Raw genomic sequence first — 20,603 nt, forward strand, 5'->3', positions numbered from 1 at the left:
TGTGATTTTTGGTCTACTGTCTTTACCCGAAAGTCTAATAGCACCTTTATAAAAATCCTTCCTTCCTTCTATACCAGTTTATAATTAGGAGCCTTAAGAGGTAAACTATGGATAAAGAATTGGTGTTTTCCCAATGGTTTATTGATCTATCGCCTTTAAACCCCACATAAGGATTGTTTGATAAGAGGATGAATGTTAGTTAATGAAAATACCTTTTGGTTTTTTGTCTTTGAATGTCTCTTGTAAAACAACTTCTATTCATCTTTTTTTTTTTTTTTAAGATTTTTTTATTTATTTGAGAAAGAGATTGTGAGCATGAGCTCTGGGGCAAGGGCAGGGGCAGAGGGAGAAGGAGACTCTGCTGACTGGGGAGCCCAATGCAGGGCTTGATCCCAAGACCATGAGATCATGACCTGAGCAGAAGGCAGACACTTAACCAACTGAGCCACCCAGGTGCCCCAACTTCTGTTCATTTTAACCTTTGAATAATTAGGGCAGAAAGTGCTGAAAATCCCAGCTGCAAAGAACACAATCTTATCCTATTTACTCATAACTTTAAGATCTTTGTCAACCAAAAGGGTTTGTTTGCTTTTTTTTTGTTTTTTTTTTTTTTTGTCTTTTTTTTAACCAGCGTGTGGCCCTGAGAAAATTCTGTCCCTTGCTACTCCTACATTTGAGTCCCAGGCTGTGAGACAATCAGTTGCAGATGGTGCCTGTCCCTGATATTTCATGGCTTACATATGTCAGTTCACACTCAGAAAGCTCACAGCTGTAGCTATTATACCAGAAAAACTGATAAATGCTTCCAAATGGAAGACCTTTCAGCAGCTTCTATCAGATGAAGCTAACCAGCTTGGCATTTGCTGACTTTTCTTGACTGTTGTGCAAGCCAAACAAAATCAGTATTAAAACCCTCCTTTGGTCTTCCAGGATCCATAGTTGAGGACTGTGCACTCTGATGGCTTTTATGGGACTGCTTGCTGCTTGAATAGATGTGGAGTCCTTGAAGTGGTGGATTTTATGGGAACTATAAGAGGTTCCCAAGTTGGACAGATAGACCCAGTACTGAAAATAACCCCTGTAGACAAGCTAGACCCTGAAATATTCCGTTAGCAATATGTAGGTCATGGAGGCTTGGTTATGAAGGATGAAAACATTTTACTACTAAAGAAAAGAGAATCTTATTTTCTGTGATTGCTGATTCCAATTTGATATATTTTTCATGTTTCATCTGAGAAATTAGAATTATCTTACATACTAGATATTGCTTTTTTACTCAATTGTTCCTGTTGAGAATACTCCTTATCCTTTTTATTAAGGTAATCAAGATTCTACTAGGCAATATCTTTTGTCTTTCTTTAACCAACACTCAACTACTGGCTTCTGGGACTCTCTTTTAGGATATATATATTAATAGCAACTGCCCTGTTTGAATAACCACTCATAAGCAGTAGACAAGTTTGATTCTGATAAGCAGAGATGGTCTAGTGAATCAGAAATCTGGCATCAATGGCAGGACATGGTTGTTCCTAAAATCCAGAATTCAATTCTAAAAACACCCAACTTTGGGATCCCTGGGTGGCACAGCGGTTTAGCGCCTGCCTTTGGCCCAGGGCGCGATCCTGGAGACCCGGGATCGAGTCCCACGTCAGGCTCCCGGTGCATGGAGCTTGCTTCTCCCTCTGCCTATGTCTCTGCCTCTCTCTCTCTCTCTCTCTCTCTCTCTATCATAAATAAATAAAAAAAAATTTTAAAAAGTCTTAAAATAAAAAAATAAAATAAAAACACCCAACCTTGGGACCTCATTCGTCATAAAAAAAAAAGGGACTCTGAGATCAGATTACTCAAGTAACAGAGGCCCAGCCTGCAAACCTTGAGCAAATAATGAATTTCACACGTAATTCTAAAGTGGTATACTAATTTATAGGCTGTCCTCTATTAAAATCCCAGCCATCTTTATATCATGAAGGTAAGTTAGGAGTTGATGATGAAAAATGGAATCAATTTTGATTTGATAAATAATTGGAAAGTAGGGGCAGCCCCTGTGGCTCAACGGTTTAGTGCCGCCTTCAGTCCAGGGCGTGATCCTGGAGACCTGGGATCGAGTCCCATGTCGGGCTCCCTGCATGGAGCCTGCTTCTCCCTCTGCCTGTGTCTCTGCCTCTCTCTCTCTCTCTCTCTCTCATAAATAAATAAAAAGTCCTTAAAAAAATAATAATTGGAAAGTAGATTTAACCATGGGATCTTTATGCAGTAGAGGACTTTGAATAAAAAGTGGATACTTCTTTCTAGTCCCTGTGTTCTCATTATGGCTGATAATCTTTATGCAAAGCCTTAAAGCCTTATGCTATATCATGCGTTGGAATTATTTTCTTTTTTAAAGTTTTTATTTATTTATTCATAGAGAGAGAGAGAGGCAGAGACACAGGCAGAGGGAGAAGCAGGCTCTATGCAGGGAGCTTGATGTGGGACTCGATCCTGGGTCTCCAGGTTCACACCCCAGGCTGCAGGCAGCGCCAAACTGCTGCGTCACTGGGGCTGCCCCATGCGTTGGAATTAAAGAGAGCTCACTGGGATTTTTCTCAGCTGGATTAAAGCCCACTTAAGAGCCATATCCCGCCCTCATTCATATTTACACTGTCATATTTTGCTGTAGTACCATGTTCAATGACATAAAAGAATTTGCTTTATTCACAATTTTTATGTAGGAGTTATGCATAGGCTTCATGATATTGAGGTCCATACACCTTAAAAATAAAACTTTCAAGCTTTATTTCTTTTCTTTTTTTTTTTTTTTAAGATTTATTTACTTGAGAGAGAGAGCAAAAGGGAAGGGACAGGAGACGGGGAGAGAGAATATCAAGCAGACTGCATGTTGAGTGGCAGAACCCACTGCTGGGTTCAGTCTCAACCCTGATGACATGACCTGAGCCAAAACCACTAGTAAGACACTTAACCAACTGAGCCACTCAGCCCCAAGCCTTATTCCCGATGGAGTTTACTTTGTATTCACAGTGATGGCATCTCAACATCTACAGGAATACTACTAGTCATTTACTATCTAAAATGTCCTGTTCTTCTTAAAACTGTTAAAGTTACTTGTAATGAACTAAAATATGTCTTCCTTTCAATTCTATGTATAGAACCTAGTTCAACAGCTTGCGGCTTTATATTTTATTTGTTTATTTTCAGCTTGCGGTTTTATAGAATAAGTTTCTCTCTGAATTAAGGCTCATAGGGCCTGAAAATCAGTTAGGTGAGCCTATAATGAAAATATATTCAGTCTGAATTCATTTTCCCTTTCAGTCCACTTCAGGAAAGCCTTTGTATGCACTGCAAATAGATGTCAGTTTCATTGTTCTAATTTTAAGTAGAAAAATTGGCTAGAAATAGAGACACTGGTAAATGTACTTAGAATCAGTTACAGTTTAGAGACCAAGAAAAATATTTAATCATTTTTGAGAAGTGTGTGAATAAATGGTGGTCCTTGGTTTGGTAGCAGTGTTCCTTTCCAGAAAGGAGTGGAAAAGCTAAAAGCACAAAACTTCTCAATTCCACAGCTCATGCTTCTGAGAATAATTTCTGTCCCTTCTATGTCTGACCGGTTGCCCCAGTAAAAGTACTGAGCCAGCATCTGCGCATGGTGGCCTGCCCATGTGCCCAGTCATCTTGGAAACCGTATGCCCTCCTTTTGCCTACATTAAGGTTAGATAATATACCTGGGCAAAGCACATACACACCTTTGAACCCATTTGATTTCTGATTTGCTGCTAACTAATCTGAGGCTGTATGTTTAGCACCTAGAACCTACTTTAGGTTCTAGATCACTTTTAGCCTAGGATTTTAAAATGAGTAATGTTCATTCTTTCTCACTATTGAGGTCTGTGAATTTCCATTGGGTCTTCTGTCTTATGACGTACCAGACTGAGGTGTAGATCATCTAATCACTTTAACTGGTAGTTAGTTCACTAGTCCTGTCTTTACTGTTTTGTGATTCAGTACGGTATGTATTAAATGTATTTTTCAGTTTAACAATAAGCCCTACATAGCAAAAAGTTCATGCTGTCACAGCAAGTAGTATTCTGAGAGATGGCAGCCACAGCCAAAGGCACATCAGCCAGACCTCTCAAGGGAAAGAGAGAGAAAGTGGTGCCTTTAGGTTTAGAGCCTGTATGGGTCTCGCAGAACCTCTTCAGGGTAAGACTGTAGAGTTTGAGGAACTGTCAGGCAGGGTGAAAGGTCTATGAAAATATTGCTGGCTATATCTGGCAACTGAAACTGGATAGAGTCCTTCTGTTGTAGGCTTCTAGAGGGAGAGAGAATCTGGGGTTTGCAGTAGAGGCTTCTGGATAGTAACCAGATTGGTCAGCACAGTATGGCAGGTGGGTTCTATATTGGCAGAACGAGATCACATTTACATTTGCTCTAGGTTTCTGATTTAATTTGGGTGACATCTAAAACTTCTTAAAACTGTGGGAGCTACCTGGACGGAAACAGATGCCATAGATCTTAGCATTATTTTCCCTTGACCCAGGTTCCTTATGAAGCACACAGCTGCCCTCTCCAGTGACCCTCTCCACTGGTTCTATCAGAGTGGTGATGACTGCTTAATTTTTGCTATACCCTGCCCTGGTAGAGTCCTGCCAATCTGCAAGAACTTGTGTTGATATTTTTTTCTAAGTGGAAAAGTCAAAATGCCAGCAGTGGTCTCTAGGGCCCTTTGTTATCTAGCCATACCTCCTTGATTGCATCTGGCACCCCTTTCCTTACTCCACTGTGGCCACACTGGCTCTCTTGCTGATTCTTAGATAGGTATGCTGCCACTGAAGAGCCTTTGTATTTGTTGTGTCCCATGACTGGAGTGTTCCTTTTCCCAGTCTCTATATCTGCGTGGTTTACTTCCATCTTCAGGCCTTTGCTAAAACAGTACCTTTTTAACAAGTCTTCCTCTCTCTGTTCCAAGTACTCTTGACCCTCCCTTACCCTTATTATTTTTCCCCAGAGCATTTATCCATGTTAAATACTGTTAATGTGCTTATTCATGATCACCTCCACCTCCTCTCCCACTAGAATGCAGACTAAATGGGCAGCAGTTTTTGTGTCTCTGGGTTTTTTCTGCACTGGTATTATCTCCCAGCATCTAGAACAATAAGAGTACCTGTGGCACACTGTACTTAATAAATATTTGTTGTTGAATGAACTTTTTGTTTTCATTTAAGGAAGTATTTACAAATATCAGATGCATGTGGTTCTTGAACCAAACTTAGCAAGGCCATCTCCTTGTCTTAGCAAGCAGAGTATCCCTAGATAACTGTCTCTGGCTGCTATTCTCAGTGGCCTTATAGTCTACCCCCTGACTCTGAATTAATACTCTTTTACCTGGGTGGGTCTGGTCCCGGTCCTAATTTTTTTTTTTTTTAAGATTTTATTTTTAAGTAATCACTACACCCAATGTGGGGCTCAAATTTATAACCCCGAGATCAAGAGTCACATGCTCCACTGACTGAGCCAGCCAGATGCCCCTCAGTCCCAGTTCTCATCTGAGGACCACAAGTACCAATTCATTTTCTCTTAAATGGGCTGAGCAGACATTAGAAGCTGTTGCTTCTTTACTCTGTTAATCAGTATTTGAAGGGGCAAGAGCACAGCACATTAATGAACCTAATTCCAAGATTGGAGAGAAGTAGGAAAATAGAATATGTTACTGTTCTAGTATTTGGAGAACTTTTTCTGCTGCTAATCTTTGTCCGTGTGCCACTTTAAATAAAACAAACTGCCACCATGCAGCTACTTACTTAAACTGCTATCCTAATTGCCTTAGACTATTTTGGATAATATTTTCAGAGTAAATTTGGAAGCTGAAGGGTGCTCTATAAGTGTCTTAGAGCCTCAGAGAAAATCAAAATCATTTGAATGCCTGATAGGAATTAGAGCTGAACAATTCCCTTTTACTGTGAGACCAGAAAGAAGCCTTTTTCATAGTCCTGATAGACACAGAGCTACAAGGAGACAAATTTTAATAGGAAGAGCAAAAAAGGTTGCCTTTGCCAATAGATATTCATTGTATCTCATTGCTCAATTCTTTGCTAGAAAACAATTTTTTCAAATACTCAAGACAGTCTTAACTTTTGCCTTTAAAGAGGGAAAAAAAGTAATTTTTGAAAGTGAATGGTCTAGCACTTCTCAATTCCAGAATGTTTGCACTTGCTATCAGAAGAGTTTACTTTGGTGGGAATGGGTGTGATTATTTTTAAATTCAGAGATAAGGAGTAAAAAGGTTGAGACCCCTTTAAGCTGAAATCCACTCTGGCATGAGCTGTTACAAATCTGGCACTGGAGACTGCTGATAGTGAGGGTGTGGTTCATGTGGCTTTAGTGACCGCAAGGGGTGGGCTGCTTTTTCTGTTCCCCTCCTCCCCCACATGGGTCATCTTGTATGAGAATTGTGACCTATCCATCTCGTTTCCAAATGGCTTTGAAGGAAGGGGAATTTTTTAAGGCAGTGCTTGAGGGTCTGATTCAAGTTTCAAAAGAATTACCCAATTTCCAGTAGCTAACCCTGCTGCGCCTTGGGGGTTCTTCCAGTGGACAGTCCTCATTCTGATTTATTCCTGCCCAAGTGAGAAAATTTTGACTCTTTTAATCCAAGAGTCTTTTAAACTACCATCTATCCATACCACTTTAAAATCTTAATCTCGTTGGTGTTCTAGAGATTTTAAGTCAGCCTGTGTTCTAATTCGTAGTGTAAACTCTTTGGGAATTTTTTGAGATTGAGATTAAGCAGATCCTATGATAGGATAGAGACCAGGGGAGTCTTGGTTATTTTGGTTTCTTTTCACCTCCTTTCAAAACAGGGCCTACTGAGAGAGCTTGGCTCTTAGGATCTCGTTGCCTTTCTAAAGTCCAGTAATTATATGTGCTACTAGAGGATTTACAGTTTGAGCTCATCTGGGGACCTTTTCTTTCCCCTCTAAGAGCTGTTTGAACATGGAACCTTCAAATACTGCAGTGCATGTTGTTGCCCAAGAGGAAATTAGAGACATGAAGCCACTGCCTTTTTTTTTTTTTTTAATATTTTATTTATTTATTCATGAGAGACACAGAAAGAGGGGCAGAGACATAGGCAGAGGGACGAGAAGCAGGCTCCATGCAGGGAACCTGATGCGAGACTTGATCCTAGGACTCCAGGATCATGCCCTGAGCCTAAGGCAGACGCTCAACCACTGACCCACTCAGGTGTCCCGGAGCCACTGCATTATCAGGAGATGGGAAACCTGTCAAATTTTCCCAGTAAGAAGTTCCACTGTCCACGCACTCTTAACAATGAGAAAGTACTAACCTTTTGAGAGTAAACAAGTATGGCTTTTATCTATGATAAGTAACAGACTGTTACTGTTTGAGGGTTGCTCAGCTGCCAGATAATCCCATCTGATTTGTTGGGTGGAGTAAGAAAGAACACAGAGAGAGAAGGTTTAAGTTTGAATCTCAGTCTTGGAAGTAAACTTAAAGAAAGATGCAGTTCAAGTTCAAATTTAATTAGCATCAGAAGGAAAGTAAATTGACATTTTCAGTGGCAGGTTTCGTTATTATTTCTGCTATATTTTTTTTTATTTCTGCTATATTTTTAACTGTAATTTCTTTACTTTAAACTTCAATTTTTGAGAATTCTCAATGTATTGATGAATAGGGCTTGAAATGGAAGACCATATTTGTACTAAAGATGATAGGTATTTATTGGCATTGACCAGGAACGCAGAACTACAGCTAGTAACTCCAGCAGCTACCAGAAAGAGCTACTTCTACTTGAGTCTCACATGACATATATCACACAGTTGGAGTCAGTGCCATTAAAAACCTGTCACTCAGAGCCATTCCCCCAGGATCTGTGGACTAGGTGGTATGGCGCTTAAAACACATCTGAATCATCATTCCTCAGAGAACTGGAGATGGTTGGCGTCACTGCCTGGTCCTAGCTTGGACCAGCCTGCAAATAATCTTTCCAAAAGCTAAATGGAGAGGAGGAATGAAAGAAAAAAATATTCTTCAGAGACTTGGAAAGGTCACAAGTGACGTCATGGAAGAGTAGATGATACACTCTCAGAGGTGAGCCTTGTGCCACTTGCCTGGGTTTTTCCTGTGGCAATGCCTCCTGCAGTTATCTCTGGCCGCATTTACCAGAGTTCAGACTGAGTTCATCTCGTACCTTTTTATAGTACTTTTGAGTACACTGGAACAAGGTTAGAATATTAATTTAGCCTGTTCGTCTCCAGCTGTGCACCATAAAGAGACTGCAGCTATTGCAGTAGGCTTCCTATACTATGGAAGGAAACTAATTGCTGGTTACAGGCTGAAGCTGACAGGCTGCACTTTCCCCAGCAGCCACTGAAAGTAACTTTTAAAAATCATTATTATTATTTAGCATTTATAGCCCGCTCTGTGTTTTCCAAGTACCTTATAATCATTTCTATTTGCTCCTCCTATTGATGTCCCTGAGAAGCGAGTTCATATTGCGATGGCCACATGTTGCACGTGACAGAACAGAGGAATAGAGGATTAGGTCATCTGCTCTTTAGTACCATCTGTGATCTGTTTTAAGCATCCTCAGAGCAGAAGCTGAGGTGTGCATTCTGTTCCTATGCCCATTGAATCCATTTCCTCACTGCTTGCCTTTAATATGGTGTATATTATGGCTTTTATACTTTCTTGACCGAAACTTACAGGAAGAAATGTGAAATGTATTTCACACCATATACCCACACACACACACACACACACACATATACACAACACATACGTAAAACTGAAACAGTATTGGGAAACCACTTAACTCTTCATGGGATGCACTGATATTTTCCATTCTGTTTTTTTTTTTTTTAAGATTTATTTATTTATTTTGAGAGTGAGAGCTCTGGCAGGAGGGGCAGAGGGAGAAGGAGAGATCTTAAGCAGACTCCCCACTGAGTGTGGAGCCTGACACAGGGCTTGATCTCATGACCGGAGCCAAAACCAAGAGTCAGATGCTTAACTGGCTGCACCACCCGGGGGGTCCCTCTATTTTATTTTTTTATACCAGTTTCAACCACTGTATTATTTTTAAGAAGCATCATTTGATCATGAGCCACAATTTTTAAACAATTTTTTTTAATTTTTATTTATTTATGATAGTCACACAGAATGAGAGAGAGAGAGGCAGAGACACAGGCAGAAGAAGAAGCAGGCTCCATGCACCGGGAGCCCGATGTGGGATTCGATCCCAGGTCTCCAGGATCGCGCCCTGGGCCAAAGCCAGGCGCTAAACCGCTGCGCCACCCAGGGATCCCTAAACAATTTTTAAACTGCTAGGAGGTACTTAAAGTGAAGAATACATGTGGCACATTTTTCCTGGAGCATCAGTTTTACTCAAAGGAGAGGAATAAATGTTTTTTCATATTAAAACGTACAGATGCATTATGGAATAGCATGGACCTTCAAATAAATTTTGTTCTTATTGTGGGCTACTTGATATTATACTCCCAGTCCTGACCCTGCCTGCTACTTCCACCTCAGTATATACATCCATACCTTCCTGTTCTGTTAAGGGAAGTATGCTAGAAAAAATTTGAGAAGTACTGTCCTTTTGGAAACTTTAGATTAAGTTTATATGTTTTCTAAACCTAAATGGTTTCCAAGTACTTTGAGTAGTATATTTTACAAGTAGTATTCTTGAGTACTCTGTACCAGTCGCTGTTGTGGAAACTGAGAATACAGTAGTGAACAAGAGACAACCTCTTCTTTCATAGCTTTATATTTTTGCTGGAAGGTAGGGTATATGTGGGACAGGGACAAGCAATAAATCAATGAATAAGTAAAATCGTATGTCAGATGAGGGCAAGGGAGGAAAAATAAAGCCAAGATTTGGCTAGGCAGTCCTTGGGTTAGAGATAAGATCATGTGGATTTTTTTAAATATGTTGGTTGTGGAAAACCTATGTGGAAAGATAATATTTGATTAAGCAATGACTTAAGGAGGCTGGGAATGAGCCATGCAGATTTCTGGAGGGAGAGAATTGGAGACAGAAGATCCAGCAAATGCACAAAGCCATGAGATAGCAGAGTACCTATTATGTGCAAGGGAAAACAGCAGGCCCCTGTGACTGACATGGAGTTAGCAGAGAGAGAGAGTCACAGCACATAACATCAAAGAGGTAATAGGCATCGGATTATAGGCGATTGTAACTTTGGTTTTTATTCTGAGTGAAATGGGAAGTCATTGGAGGTTTGAGCACAGAGGTATTTATGAGCTGACCCACATTTTAAGATCCCTCTGGCTGCTGTGTTGAGAATAGATTGGAGAAGCTAAGTGTTACAGGGGGTGGAAGAGGCAGGTGCAGAAGCAGGGGGACTATTAGAAGGCTTTGTGGTATTCTATTTATTGAGTTTGGAAGGACAGTAGGAGGTTCTGTTTAGGGATGGGAGGGGAGATCAAGAAATCGGTTTTAGACTTGTTCATTTTGAGAGATTAGTTATCCAGGTGAAGATACTAAGGCTGTTGAGATATATATGTCATAATTTATTTACCATAGGCTGAGCCACCAGGGCTTACCATAGGCATTGATTTTAAAACTCTTAGAAAATAGTTCTCCAGCTTGTCTGGATTATGTCTTTCTACTCTGGATCTGTTGGGACAGTGAATTTCAAAATAAGAAAAGTGAAGCAATCAATATTATACTCTTAAAGGTTCTGTTTGAGTAAGAGAAGGTACCATCCGGATTGGAGTAGAACTGGCTTCATGCTGTTTTTCCCTTGATCTTTTTGGCTTAAACTCCTAAAGAGTGATTGGCATATCCTTGGAGAATCTAGTATTTGGGTTGTGATTTACTACCTATGTTATTCTTAGCATATAGATGTTATTTTAGCTCAGCGATTTGAAATAAAAAATAGCTTTTATCTATTATCCCTGCCTTGTTGAGTACCAATTTGCCTAACGAGAGTTGTTAATAGAATTGTGTTATGCATACAGATAATAATAGAGGTAGAAAAGGGGTTGGGAAATCGGTGTTTCTTTCCATTTGCTCAATATCTTCCCTTTAATTTCATGCAACAAATATTTCTTAAGCCAGTGAGTGAGAGGCCCTGCACTCAGCTCATTATATTGTGAGTGAGGCAGATGTATACAGTCTTTTTATGTTATGGTAGAAGTATATGCACTAGGTGCTATGGGGAGAGACGAGAGTTTTCCTCAGAAATCTTAAGCTTGGGGCAGCCCCAGTGGCTCAGCGGTTTAGCGCTGCCTTCAGTCCAGGATGTGATCCTAGAGACCCAGGATCAAGTCCCACATTGGGCTCCCTGCATGGAGCCTGCTTCTCCCTCTGCCTGTGTCTCTGCCGCGCTCCCCCCCCTTCTCTCTCTCTGTCTCATAAATAAATAAAATCTTTTAAAAAATCTTAAGCTTGAACTGAATCTTAAGATTAAATAGGTATTTTCCAGGCAGCTGAAGTTTCTGGAGAACCATATATTCTTGAATCAATGCAGTTCTAGCCAACAGTACAACTTTGAGAGCTACAAAATGCAGTGTTTGAAAAGCTAATGTAAAAGAAGGGAACTGCCTCCCCTAGTGTGACCTGTGCTGTCGATCCTATAAAGAGATATTTACTAAGAACACAGTAGCAAGAAGAATCATTAGGCCAACAGTTTGCTAATAAGCCTGTTTTCCCTCTTGTCCAGTCCCTTTTTACCATAGTAGTAATGCTACTTTAGAGCATCTGTAAGATTTCACTTACATCTGTTATAGTTATCAGAATTCTGAATAAATATGTAAAAGAGATGGTGAAAAAAGAGAGAATTTTTCTTTCACAAATACTTGTTCTATTACTTCCTATAAGCCAGGCACCATTCTAAGTGCTTTGCTGCAGATATTAACTCACTCTTCCCATAGCAACCAGTGGATTTTGTACCATTGTCTCCATCTGCAGCAGGACCCTGAGCTGAGTACTGCTCACCCACAGTCACATAGCTAGTCAGTGTGCCAGGGTCAGAATTTGAGATCAGGTGGTCTGGTCTGGTTCCCAAGTCCACTGACTTGGGTGTCCCACTTCTCAGAATTATTCTAGAGCAAAAATCCAAGGATAGTCTTCAGGATGTCCTGAAACCCCTGATTATATGTTAAAATGTTGCATGCACGTTTTTCAGGAAGAGTCTCCAAGACCAGTCTATTTGTCAAAAGGGTCCCAAGGAAGAATGGTTTAGTAATACTGACCTAGAGGAGCTTTTTGTGTCTTTTACCATTGCTAGAGAGCTCCATTTAGAAGAGGGATTCCCTCAGAAGAACTAGATATTGTAAGCCTGTTCATACTTCTTAGCTGACATTATTCTAAATTAATTGCTTATCTGGTTGATCTTCCTAGGGACTTTTCCCAAAATACACATGCCAGGTCCCAGATTTAGATTGTTATTTACATGGGATGAAACGCTGGCATCTGTTTTGGAAAAATCTCTCCAGGTGATTCTAATATGTCTGATTAAAAACCACTAGTATGGGGGCACTTGGGTGGTTCAGTCATTCGAACGTTTGCCTTCGGCTCAGGTCATGATCCTGGGGTCCTGGGATCAAGCCCCACGGCGGGCTCTCTGCTCAGCAGAGAGTCTGCTTCTCCCTCTTTCCCTCTGCCCCTTTTCTCGCTTGTTCACTCTCAAATTAATAAATATTTTTTTTAAAAAAAGAATCCTTAATAGAGCCACCTGGAGGACAAAGATTATATTTTCTGCATTCTTCATTGTATCACAAATGTTTGGGACATAGTAAACACTAATGAACATTTGAATGGATGGCACATTGTGAAATATGACTGCTTTTTATTCAAAGATGATAGTAATGATAATCACTCACCTTTCACATAAGACCTTTCCATAACCCAGAATCATAACCTACACCACCCCAGTTTGCCCTTCTAAATACCCTTGAGGGTGCCTGGCACTATCCTTATTTGAAATAAGAGTTCTTTTCTCATTGCTGAGGACTGGATGCATTAGAAAATACTCTCTTTCCCAGCAGCCCACAACTGGTATAAATCTTTTCAAGTGGTGCTCTAGTACATCTAAAAGGATGTTTGAGGACATCGTTCCTGGGGTTACTCTGCTTATATTTACCAGACTCAAGCTTTTTGAGAATCCTGCTGTCTCAGCATTTTGGGCATCAGATTATGGGACATAGGTCAGAAACTCCTAGGAGATTTGTCATTTAAAAGCACAAATTACAAAGTAATTTGATGGGTTCTTCTGAGAGAGCAAGAAGAGAAGGATGGTGTTGAGTAGACATAAGCACATTGTGAAGAGGAAATAAAGATACTGTTAAAGCTAAGGGAGAGGAGTTGATAATCTAGTTCTTCTAGTAAGAGAACTAGAAGAACTTAAAAAAAGGATATTTGGATCCCATAGCCAAAATTTTGATAAAGAGCTAGATATGCTGTTGGAGTGTGGACATTTGCCCCGAAGGGGCAGGGGGTAGCACTTTTTTTACTTGATTTGCTTAGAGCAAAATGAAAAAGAAAATAGGCATGGTTACCGATTATGGGACTTGCCCAGAGAAATGTTTTCCTGTAGTGCCGAGAGCGTAGATGAGTTACTAGTGACAGAAGCCAGTGGGACGTGGTGGTTTAGAGCGGTTCTCCTCCTCGCCTTTCTTAAAGTATGTGGTTAATCTGCTGCAGTGGAACCTGCCTGTTTCTGCGTATATACACCAATCACTGTCACCCTCAAATAAAAGTACTTATTGTAGCTTTTTAGAAATACAAACAGCATGCTCTGAACTGAAGGGATCGTGGTAGAATTGCAGCCTACCTAAATCAGAAGCTTGTATTGTGAGGAGAAAATACATTTCTTTGTGGCTTTTCCTTCTTCTTGTTGTCAGGTTTAACAAAGTGGTTGACCCAACAAGCTTTTTCTGACCGTAGGACTTAAGAAACAAGATTTATTTAAAAGCAACTTTAAAACTTATATCTAGGAAAGTGGGGAGGGGCACTGTATGGCACCATTTACCTTGGAAAGAGGAAGAAATAAAGGTTTAGAGTAAATTTGCATTTGATCCTGGTTCTTCTATGCACTAGCAGTGTGATCCTGGATCCATTACTTAATCTTTCTGAACCTCCATTCCTCATCTGCAAAGTAAGAGGAGAGTAACACCTACTTTGGGATGGTAATAATGAGAAGTAGAAGTGGTATCATTAACAGTACTTAGTGGTAACAGGCGCCTACTATTAATAACTATAGAAGCAAACAATAACTGAATGGGTTATTTTGGGTGCAGAACTTGTGCCTTCAGCTTATCCCTCCAGGGGCTGCTTCTGGAAGGACATAGAGTTGCAGCTTATTACAGAGGTCCGAAGTGGAATGAGTAAGGATGTGCTTTGCAGCATATGGGCTAGTAGGTCTTCATCTCGGGAGTCCCGCACTAAGAGGAAGGAAATAGAATGATATGTTTCTAGACACATATCATTCTTTCCCTCCTACCTGGTTTCCTATGATGTCCTAATTCTCCCTCATTTCTTTCCTGGCAGGTGGCTGTGAAAAACAATATTGACGTCTTCTACTTCAGCTGCCTCATCCCACTCAACGTGCTTTTTGTAGAAGATGGCAAAATGGGTAAGTACTTCCTCCTGTCCTTCTGCCAAATATACCTCTGCCCTTCCTCTGAATGTCAGGCCAAGCAAAGCCCAGAAGTACAAGTTTTTTTTTTTTTTGAGATTAAAAAAAAAGGGAAGGGGGATAAAGCTGTTTTAAAGGTCTAATACTTGCTAATCATATTTATCCTCCTGAGTCATAGTTGTTCTTGCCTTGCTGTTGGTCTCTATATCACATTGCCAGTTTTCTGAATAATCCAGTCACACCAGCATAGAGTAAGTGGTTTAGTGACAAGGAGATGTGGATTTGAGTCTCACCTTGACTGTGGATTCGCTGTGTGATTGTAACAAGGTGCTTAACTTTTCTGAGTCTCAGTTTCCAAGTTTGCAAAGCAGAAATAGTTATTATAAAGGCTGGGTGAGGTAATATATGCAAATTTAACACTTAGCCAGCCCTGTACTAAGTTCTTACTGTCTCAAAATAAGAACTCAATAATTCGTAATAAACATTAATACTCCCCTTGTGACTATTGATGTTTCTCTCTTCCCCTACTTATGAAACCACCATCTAATAAAACTTACTTATACTGATACATATTAATTATATTGGCACTTAATTGATTTGATCCTTATAATGGTTTTTTTGGGTAGGGAAGCCAGATGTAATTATATGTGATGAAATTAAGGATCAGAAAGATCCCAAGACTTACCCAGAGTCATGAAAACAGTGGAGCCAAGACTATACCCTAGATGACACCTTCTTCCAGTGTGTCTTAGTGCTACTGATACAAGATTCATTGATGTGGAATGTGGCACCTCTGCATAGCTAAGAATTGGCTCCAGTTCCAGGCTGCTCCTGGATGTATTGTAAGAGCCAGCACTCCAAAAGAGAAATGGTGTGAGGCACTAGAAATCATAATATTGACAGACTGTGCACATCCTTTCTTTCCCTCTGCCTCCCCGTACAGAGCGCCAGGTCTTTCTTGCAACATGGAAGGATATTCCCAATGAAAATGAACTTCAGTTTCAGATTAAGGAATGTCATTTAAATGCTGGTGAGTAATGACTAAATTTCATGTGCATCTTACTAAGTATTTGAAAATGTTGTCTTACCTTTTCTTTCCACATCTACCTGTTTCTGGTGGGTACATGGTAGATATTTGATTTGGTAAACTGCTCTTGAAAAACGTGGTGTTTTGATATAAGTACTAGATTACTAGTACTAACAGATTTAGGAAACAAACTAGGATGGGTCCATCCACCCAGTTCAGTAGTTGAATGTGTGTTAGTCATGTCACTTGTGAGGCCCGTGGTGATCCTCGGGTGATTGAAGCACCACTTGAGGATATGCATCCCCCCAGAGATGAAAAGGACTCTCATCCTTTGTCTTAACCTCTGTGGTATTGAAAGAAAGGTGACTCTCTGAGATCCTTAGGTAGAATCTTGTGTTCATTATTAAATAAAAATACATCATAGTTGATTAAATTAGCCTCTTTTTTTCCTGGCCTTGAATCAGCTTTCATATGGTGATACTAACCTCTTTAATCATCATTAAAAGGCCCCAGACCCTTCTGTAGTTAATTTTATTACTATAATAGAATATCAAGGCAGTTACCCAAGAGGAGAAATAGTAGCTATCAATCTCTAGGGCTTGATACCGATAGGGCTTATCTCACACAGTTTTCCCAGAAGTGGAAGGGCTCTGAGCTCTGCATTGTCCCACCTTGGTCCCATTTGCTCTTTTTTGAGATTAGTATAAGGCTCTCTGAGTTTGACTGAAAATGAGCCTTGGTGCTTAGTCAGTGCCTTCTCTTTCTTTTATCTCTTTCTTCCTCGAGCATTGGTAGTTCTCAGATGGGGTTTCCTGCGTGCTGCCCTCCCAGTGTAGCTAGAGCATGACACTGGGAGGAAGAGGCAAAATGAAACTATGGAGAAGGGGGAGAAACTCGCTGTCCTCTCCTTCCAACCCTTTCTTCTTAACTTTCATTTTTCGGAGCTCTATGATTCATCCTCTGTGTTCAGACAAATCTCTTATGAGGCTTCCTGAGCCTTTGGAGAGGTGTCTGAGGAGGTAGTCTTCTGTAATTTCCGTTTTAGTAACTACTAAGTTGATTCTCTTCAGGAATACCGCACATTTACCTTCTTCCTAACATATTTCTGCTCTAGGTTTCTCACCCTGACTGATTATGTGTGTATGTTTATTAAGCAAAACTTAAGTTTTTGCTGCATTTTCACAAAAAATCATACTCAAATTGAGCTGCTTTTGGTGCCATATTCTAGGTAGATGACAGTGTTATCTGTCCTCTGTGAGACTCACGGTCAGTTACTACAAACCTCATTTCATGAATGTAGGAGCTTGGGTATAAGCCATGCTTTTCAGGTGCAGAATCCAAAGTAGCTCATGGTGAGAACCAGAGCAGATCCTGTTAGAGAAGCAGCTTCCGTACCCATCTTGGAAGAGATACTTCATTGTAGTCACTCTTATGGTAATTGGTCTTATGGCAACATTTCTTGTATTACTGTCCTGAGAATACTTGTCCCTCAAAGAATAAAAGGAGGTTCTGTATCAGTTAAAGCTGAAAACTGCAGTGTGTGGCAAGCCTCTGCTAGAAGTTGCCCTTGCATGTGAGCAGACATAAAACCTGAGGACTTCACTGTTGAGGAAACCTGTTTAACTCAATGTTAATTGAATTTATTGACCATGGAATTTAAAATTACAAAATGCTTATTAACATCTTGTGGAACACAAGTGTTCCTTTTTTTTTTTTTTTTTTTTTTTTTTAAGATTTTCTCTTTAAGTAATCTTTACACCCAACGTGGGGCTCCAAGATCAAGAGTTGCTCCACTGGCTGACCCAGCCAGCTGTCCCAACACCAATGCTCTTGAGCAAGATCTGAGAAACACTGGCCTTTAGAGAACAAAGAAAAGCCAGAATAATTGGAAAGAAGGTTTGGTTTCAGACATCCAGTGTGCAAGAGAAATGCTTTTTCAAAAAGAAAAAAAAGTTTGGATGACTGCGGGTTTTAGTCTGGCCTGCCAAAATAATAAAGATCCCCCTGCTTCCAGATTGGAGTTCTGAACCCTTATTGTACCATCATTTATGATCTTTGCCAAAGAGGAGGTGTCTGGCCTTTCTCCCAGTGGGGCCGTGTCCTTTGCTGTAGCCTGGCACAGTTTTTCAGAAGCAAATTCAGTTTTGATCAGTTCTGCCATGGCTTCATGCCAGTTCCTCACTGCCTTGGGTGCTCCAAATACCAACGGATCAGTTTTTTAGTGACATACTACTTTATGGCAGTGCCACACATGGTGTGGAAAAGAAAACAGCCATTTTTGTTTTCTCTGGGAGCCAAAGGCCATCATTTTCCCCACACTAAATCAGTGCTAATCTTGCAGGACCACTTCCTGTACTAAATTCCTTTTCTAGCTTTTCCTCTGCATCCAGGGTCTGGAGTGGCCCGGCCTTTACATTTCTTTCCAGTCCTGAGGGTTCTATTAACAGTACGTTTCCAGGTTTGGTGCCTTCTGATTCAACACTTTGGGTCTAGCTGGGAGCTAAAAATACCATCCTTTCCAGCTGATCTGCCCTAATCACAACAGCACCAACACTTTAAATAGCTTTTCCGTGCCAGAGTAGACATTTGACAGATGGAACTCTGAGGGCTATAGGAAGTCACAGGCTTCAAGGACTTTACCAACCTAGCCTTTTTTTTTTCTTTTTTTAAGGATTTTATTTATTTATTCATGAGAGACAGAGAGAGAGGCAGAGACATAGACAGAGGGAGAATCAGGCTCCCTGCAAGGAGCCCGATGTGGGACTCGATCTCGGACCCCAGGGATCACGCCCCGAGCCGAAGGCAGATGCTCAACCACTGAGTCACACAGGTGTCCTCCAGCCTAGCCTTCTGCCTTTACTTTTGCTCTTCTATTTCTTTCTAGAGAAGAAACAAGAAACCCTCTTCCCATGCCTTAATAATGAATCCGATTTTAATAGAAAGATGTGTATGATAGGGGTGCTTGTGGGACCACTAGTTGTATAAACACTAGACAACTTTAAATCATGAAGGCACTACCGTATGGATCTCCCTGCTTGCTAGCACTTATCATCTCTAGTGGTGTCAGGAGTTCTATATGAATCTGTTTAGCAGCCTACCATGATAGCTACATTTGGGGTTAGTGTCTGTCTGACACCACTATCTTAATAGCACAAGAATGAGCTGCAGCTCTAGAAGAGAATCTTTCCAGCAAGTAGTTTACAAGCCTGTTTTTATAATTGTTTATTCTGAAAAGCTCAGTGGCATGTTGTATCTATATGTACAAGTTAGGCACTACAGTTAGGAACAGATCTTTCTTCTGGTGTGGGGACTTTGGTAGGGGTGAGTTCTGTTTCTCTGTTTTGCTGTAGTTCTCTCTATCCTGTGGAACATTTCATAAATGAAAGGCTTCGCTGACCAGCATTATGGTTTGGTTGCTCAAATGGTATAAAGTGTTGTTTTCAGCAGTCAGAGTAGTTTTGGACTTGGTTGGCCCCAAGTGCAAATTTCCCCTTCCCATTCTCTAATACAAGTACCGTCCTCACTCATTGCTGCTAAAAGTGTGACCTTAGCTACAGTAGGAAGATGAAGACCACATCCACACCTCCTCAGACTCAAAGAGCCAACTTTGGGAAAGAAGACAAATGAACTAGAAGAAATCACATCTGGAAGCAAGTATAAACCTATTTGACATCTTTTTTTTTTTTTTTTTTACTGTATCCTTTGAGGCAAATCTCCATGTCTTTACATTGCCTTCTCATTCTCAGACTCTCACAACAGTGGTAAGATGACATCTTATTTCCCAGGATTCAGGTAGATGAAAGGAAAAACTATGGCATTTTATCAAGAAGTATGTATATTCCAATCAAGGGGCACCTGGCTGGCTCAGTCAGAAGAGCATGTGGTTCTTGATCTCAGGGTCGTAAGTTTGAGCCTCTTGTTGGGTGTAGAGATTACTAAATAAGTAAATAAACTTTAAAAAAAACAACAGAAGTGTATCTCAGTTTGGCTGGGAAGCCTCCTTAAATCTGGTTCCCTTTGCTATTCTTTTTTTTTTTCCCCCTTTGCTATTCTTAATAAGAACATTTAGCATAGTCTGATTACCCTTTCTTCTATGCGTCCTCAGGCTCAAACCTAATATCTAAGATTTATAAAATTGACTCACACATACTTATGTTCTGGAGCCCTCCCTTCATTTAGTTTCTGGTAGAAATCTTATACAGCCATTCTGTAGGGGCAGAGCCAGGTCTCCGGCCAGAATGTTTCCTAAATGTATTAAAGTTTACCTTCATTCAGCTTGTTTATTATACCTGGCTGTTTGCCACGTTTTCTGATTCTGGAAGTATGTTTTTGTGCTTCCATTTCTTAGCCTGTCCTCTCTTCTGTAAGTGGTGAAATGATGAGAAGTTTATAGGAATCTGGGCCTGGCTGTATACATGGTCTAAGAACGTGTCTGTGCCTGTGCAGCAAGGCAGCTCTTCAGTAAAGGCTCCTGTGTGTGTTTTCTGTTTCCTTGGAAATGGGCAAGAGCCTTGAAAGTTAGGAATGGCTTTTAGAACTTAAAACAAGCCCCCCCCCCATGTCTTTGAAAACAAGACTTTCCTGTCAAAATGCATTAGCCAAACTCCAGCTGGTGGTGTTGCTTAGCAACTCTGTCTAAGCCGCCAGAGCCCTTCATTATGGGAAGCAAGGTGGCAGAACTGCCTGACCCCCGGGAAGGTGTTTAAAAAGCACATGGAGGCCCCTCCTCCAACAGTATTGCATATAGCAGCCCTGAGATAGACTTTCTAGCTCCTTAAAGAAAGCCGGTTCTTAAGCTATAGTTGCTCTGCTTGGTGTTAGTGAAAACCTTGGAGGGAAAAGGGAAAAGAGTCAAGTAACAGCTAAATGTGGTGCAGATGTCTAACGACTGGGCTTTCATGCCTCCTTCCCTGAGCTCTCATTGGTCTGAATGTTGGAGAAAGACACAGGAGCAAGAA

General features: G+C 40.6%; 1 protein-coding gene across 1 annotated transcript in view; it reads left to right on the forward strand.

The window, feature by feature from the left end:
- Window positions 1-20,603, forward strand: part of AP2B1 (adaptor related protein complex 2 subunit beta 1) — a 131,746-nt gene that overhangs the window by 102,784 nt on the left and 8,359 nt on the right. The window contains exons 19-20 of the mRNA XM_077852219.1: window positions 14,531-14,615; window positions 15,562-15,648. Coding sequence (XP_077708345.1) covers window positions 14,531-14,615; window positions 15,562-15,648 — 172 coding nt within the window. The remainder of the gene's footprint in view (window positions 1-14,530; window positions 14,616-15,561; window positions 15,649-20,603) is intronic.

Source organism: Canis aureus, chromosome 16, assembly GCF_053574225.1.
Source record: "Canis aureus isolate CA01 chromosome 16, VMU_Caureus_v.1.0, whole genome shotgun sequence".
Classification (NCBI taxonomy): Eukaryota; Metazoa; Chordata; class Mammalia; order Carnivora; family Canidae; genus Canis; species Canis aureus.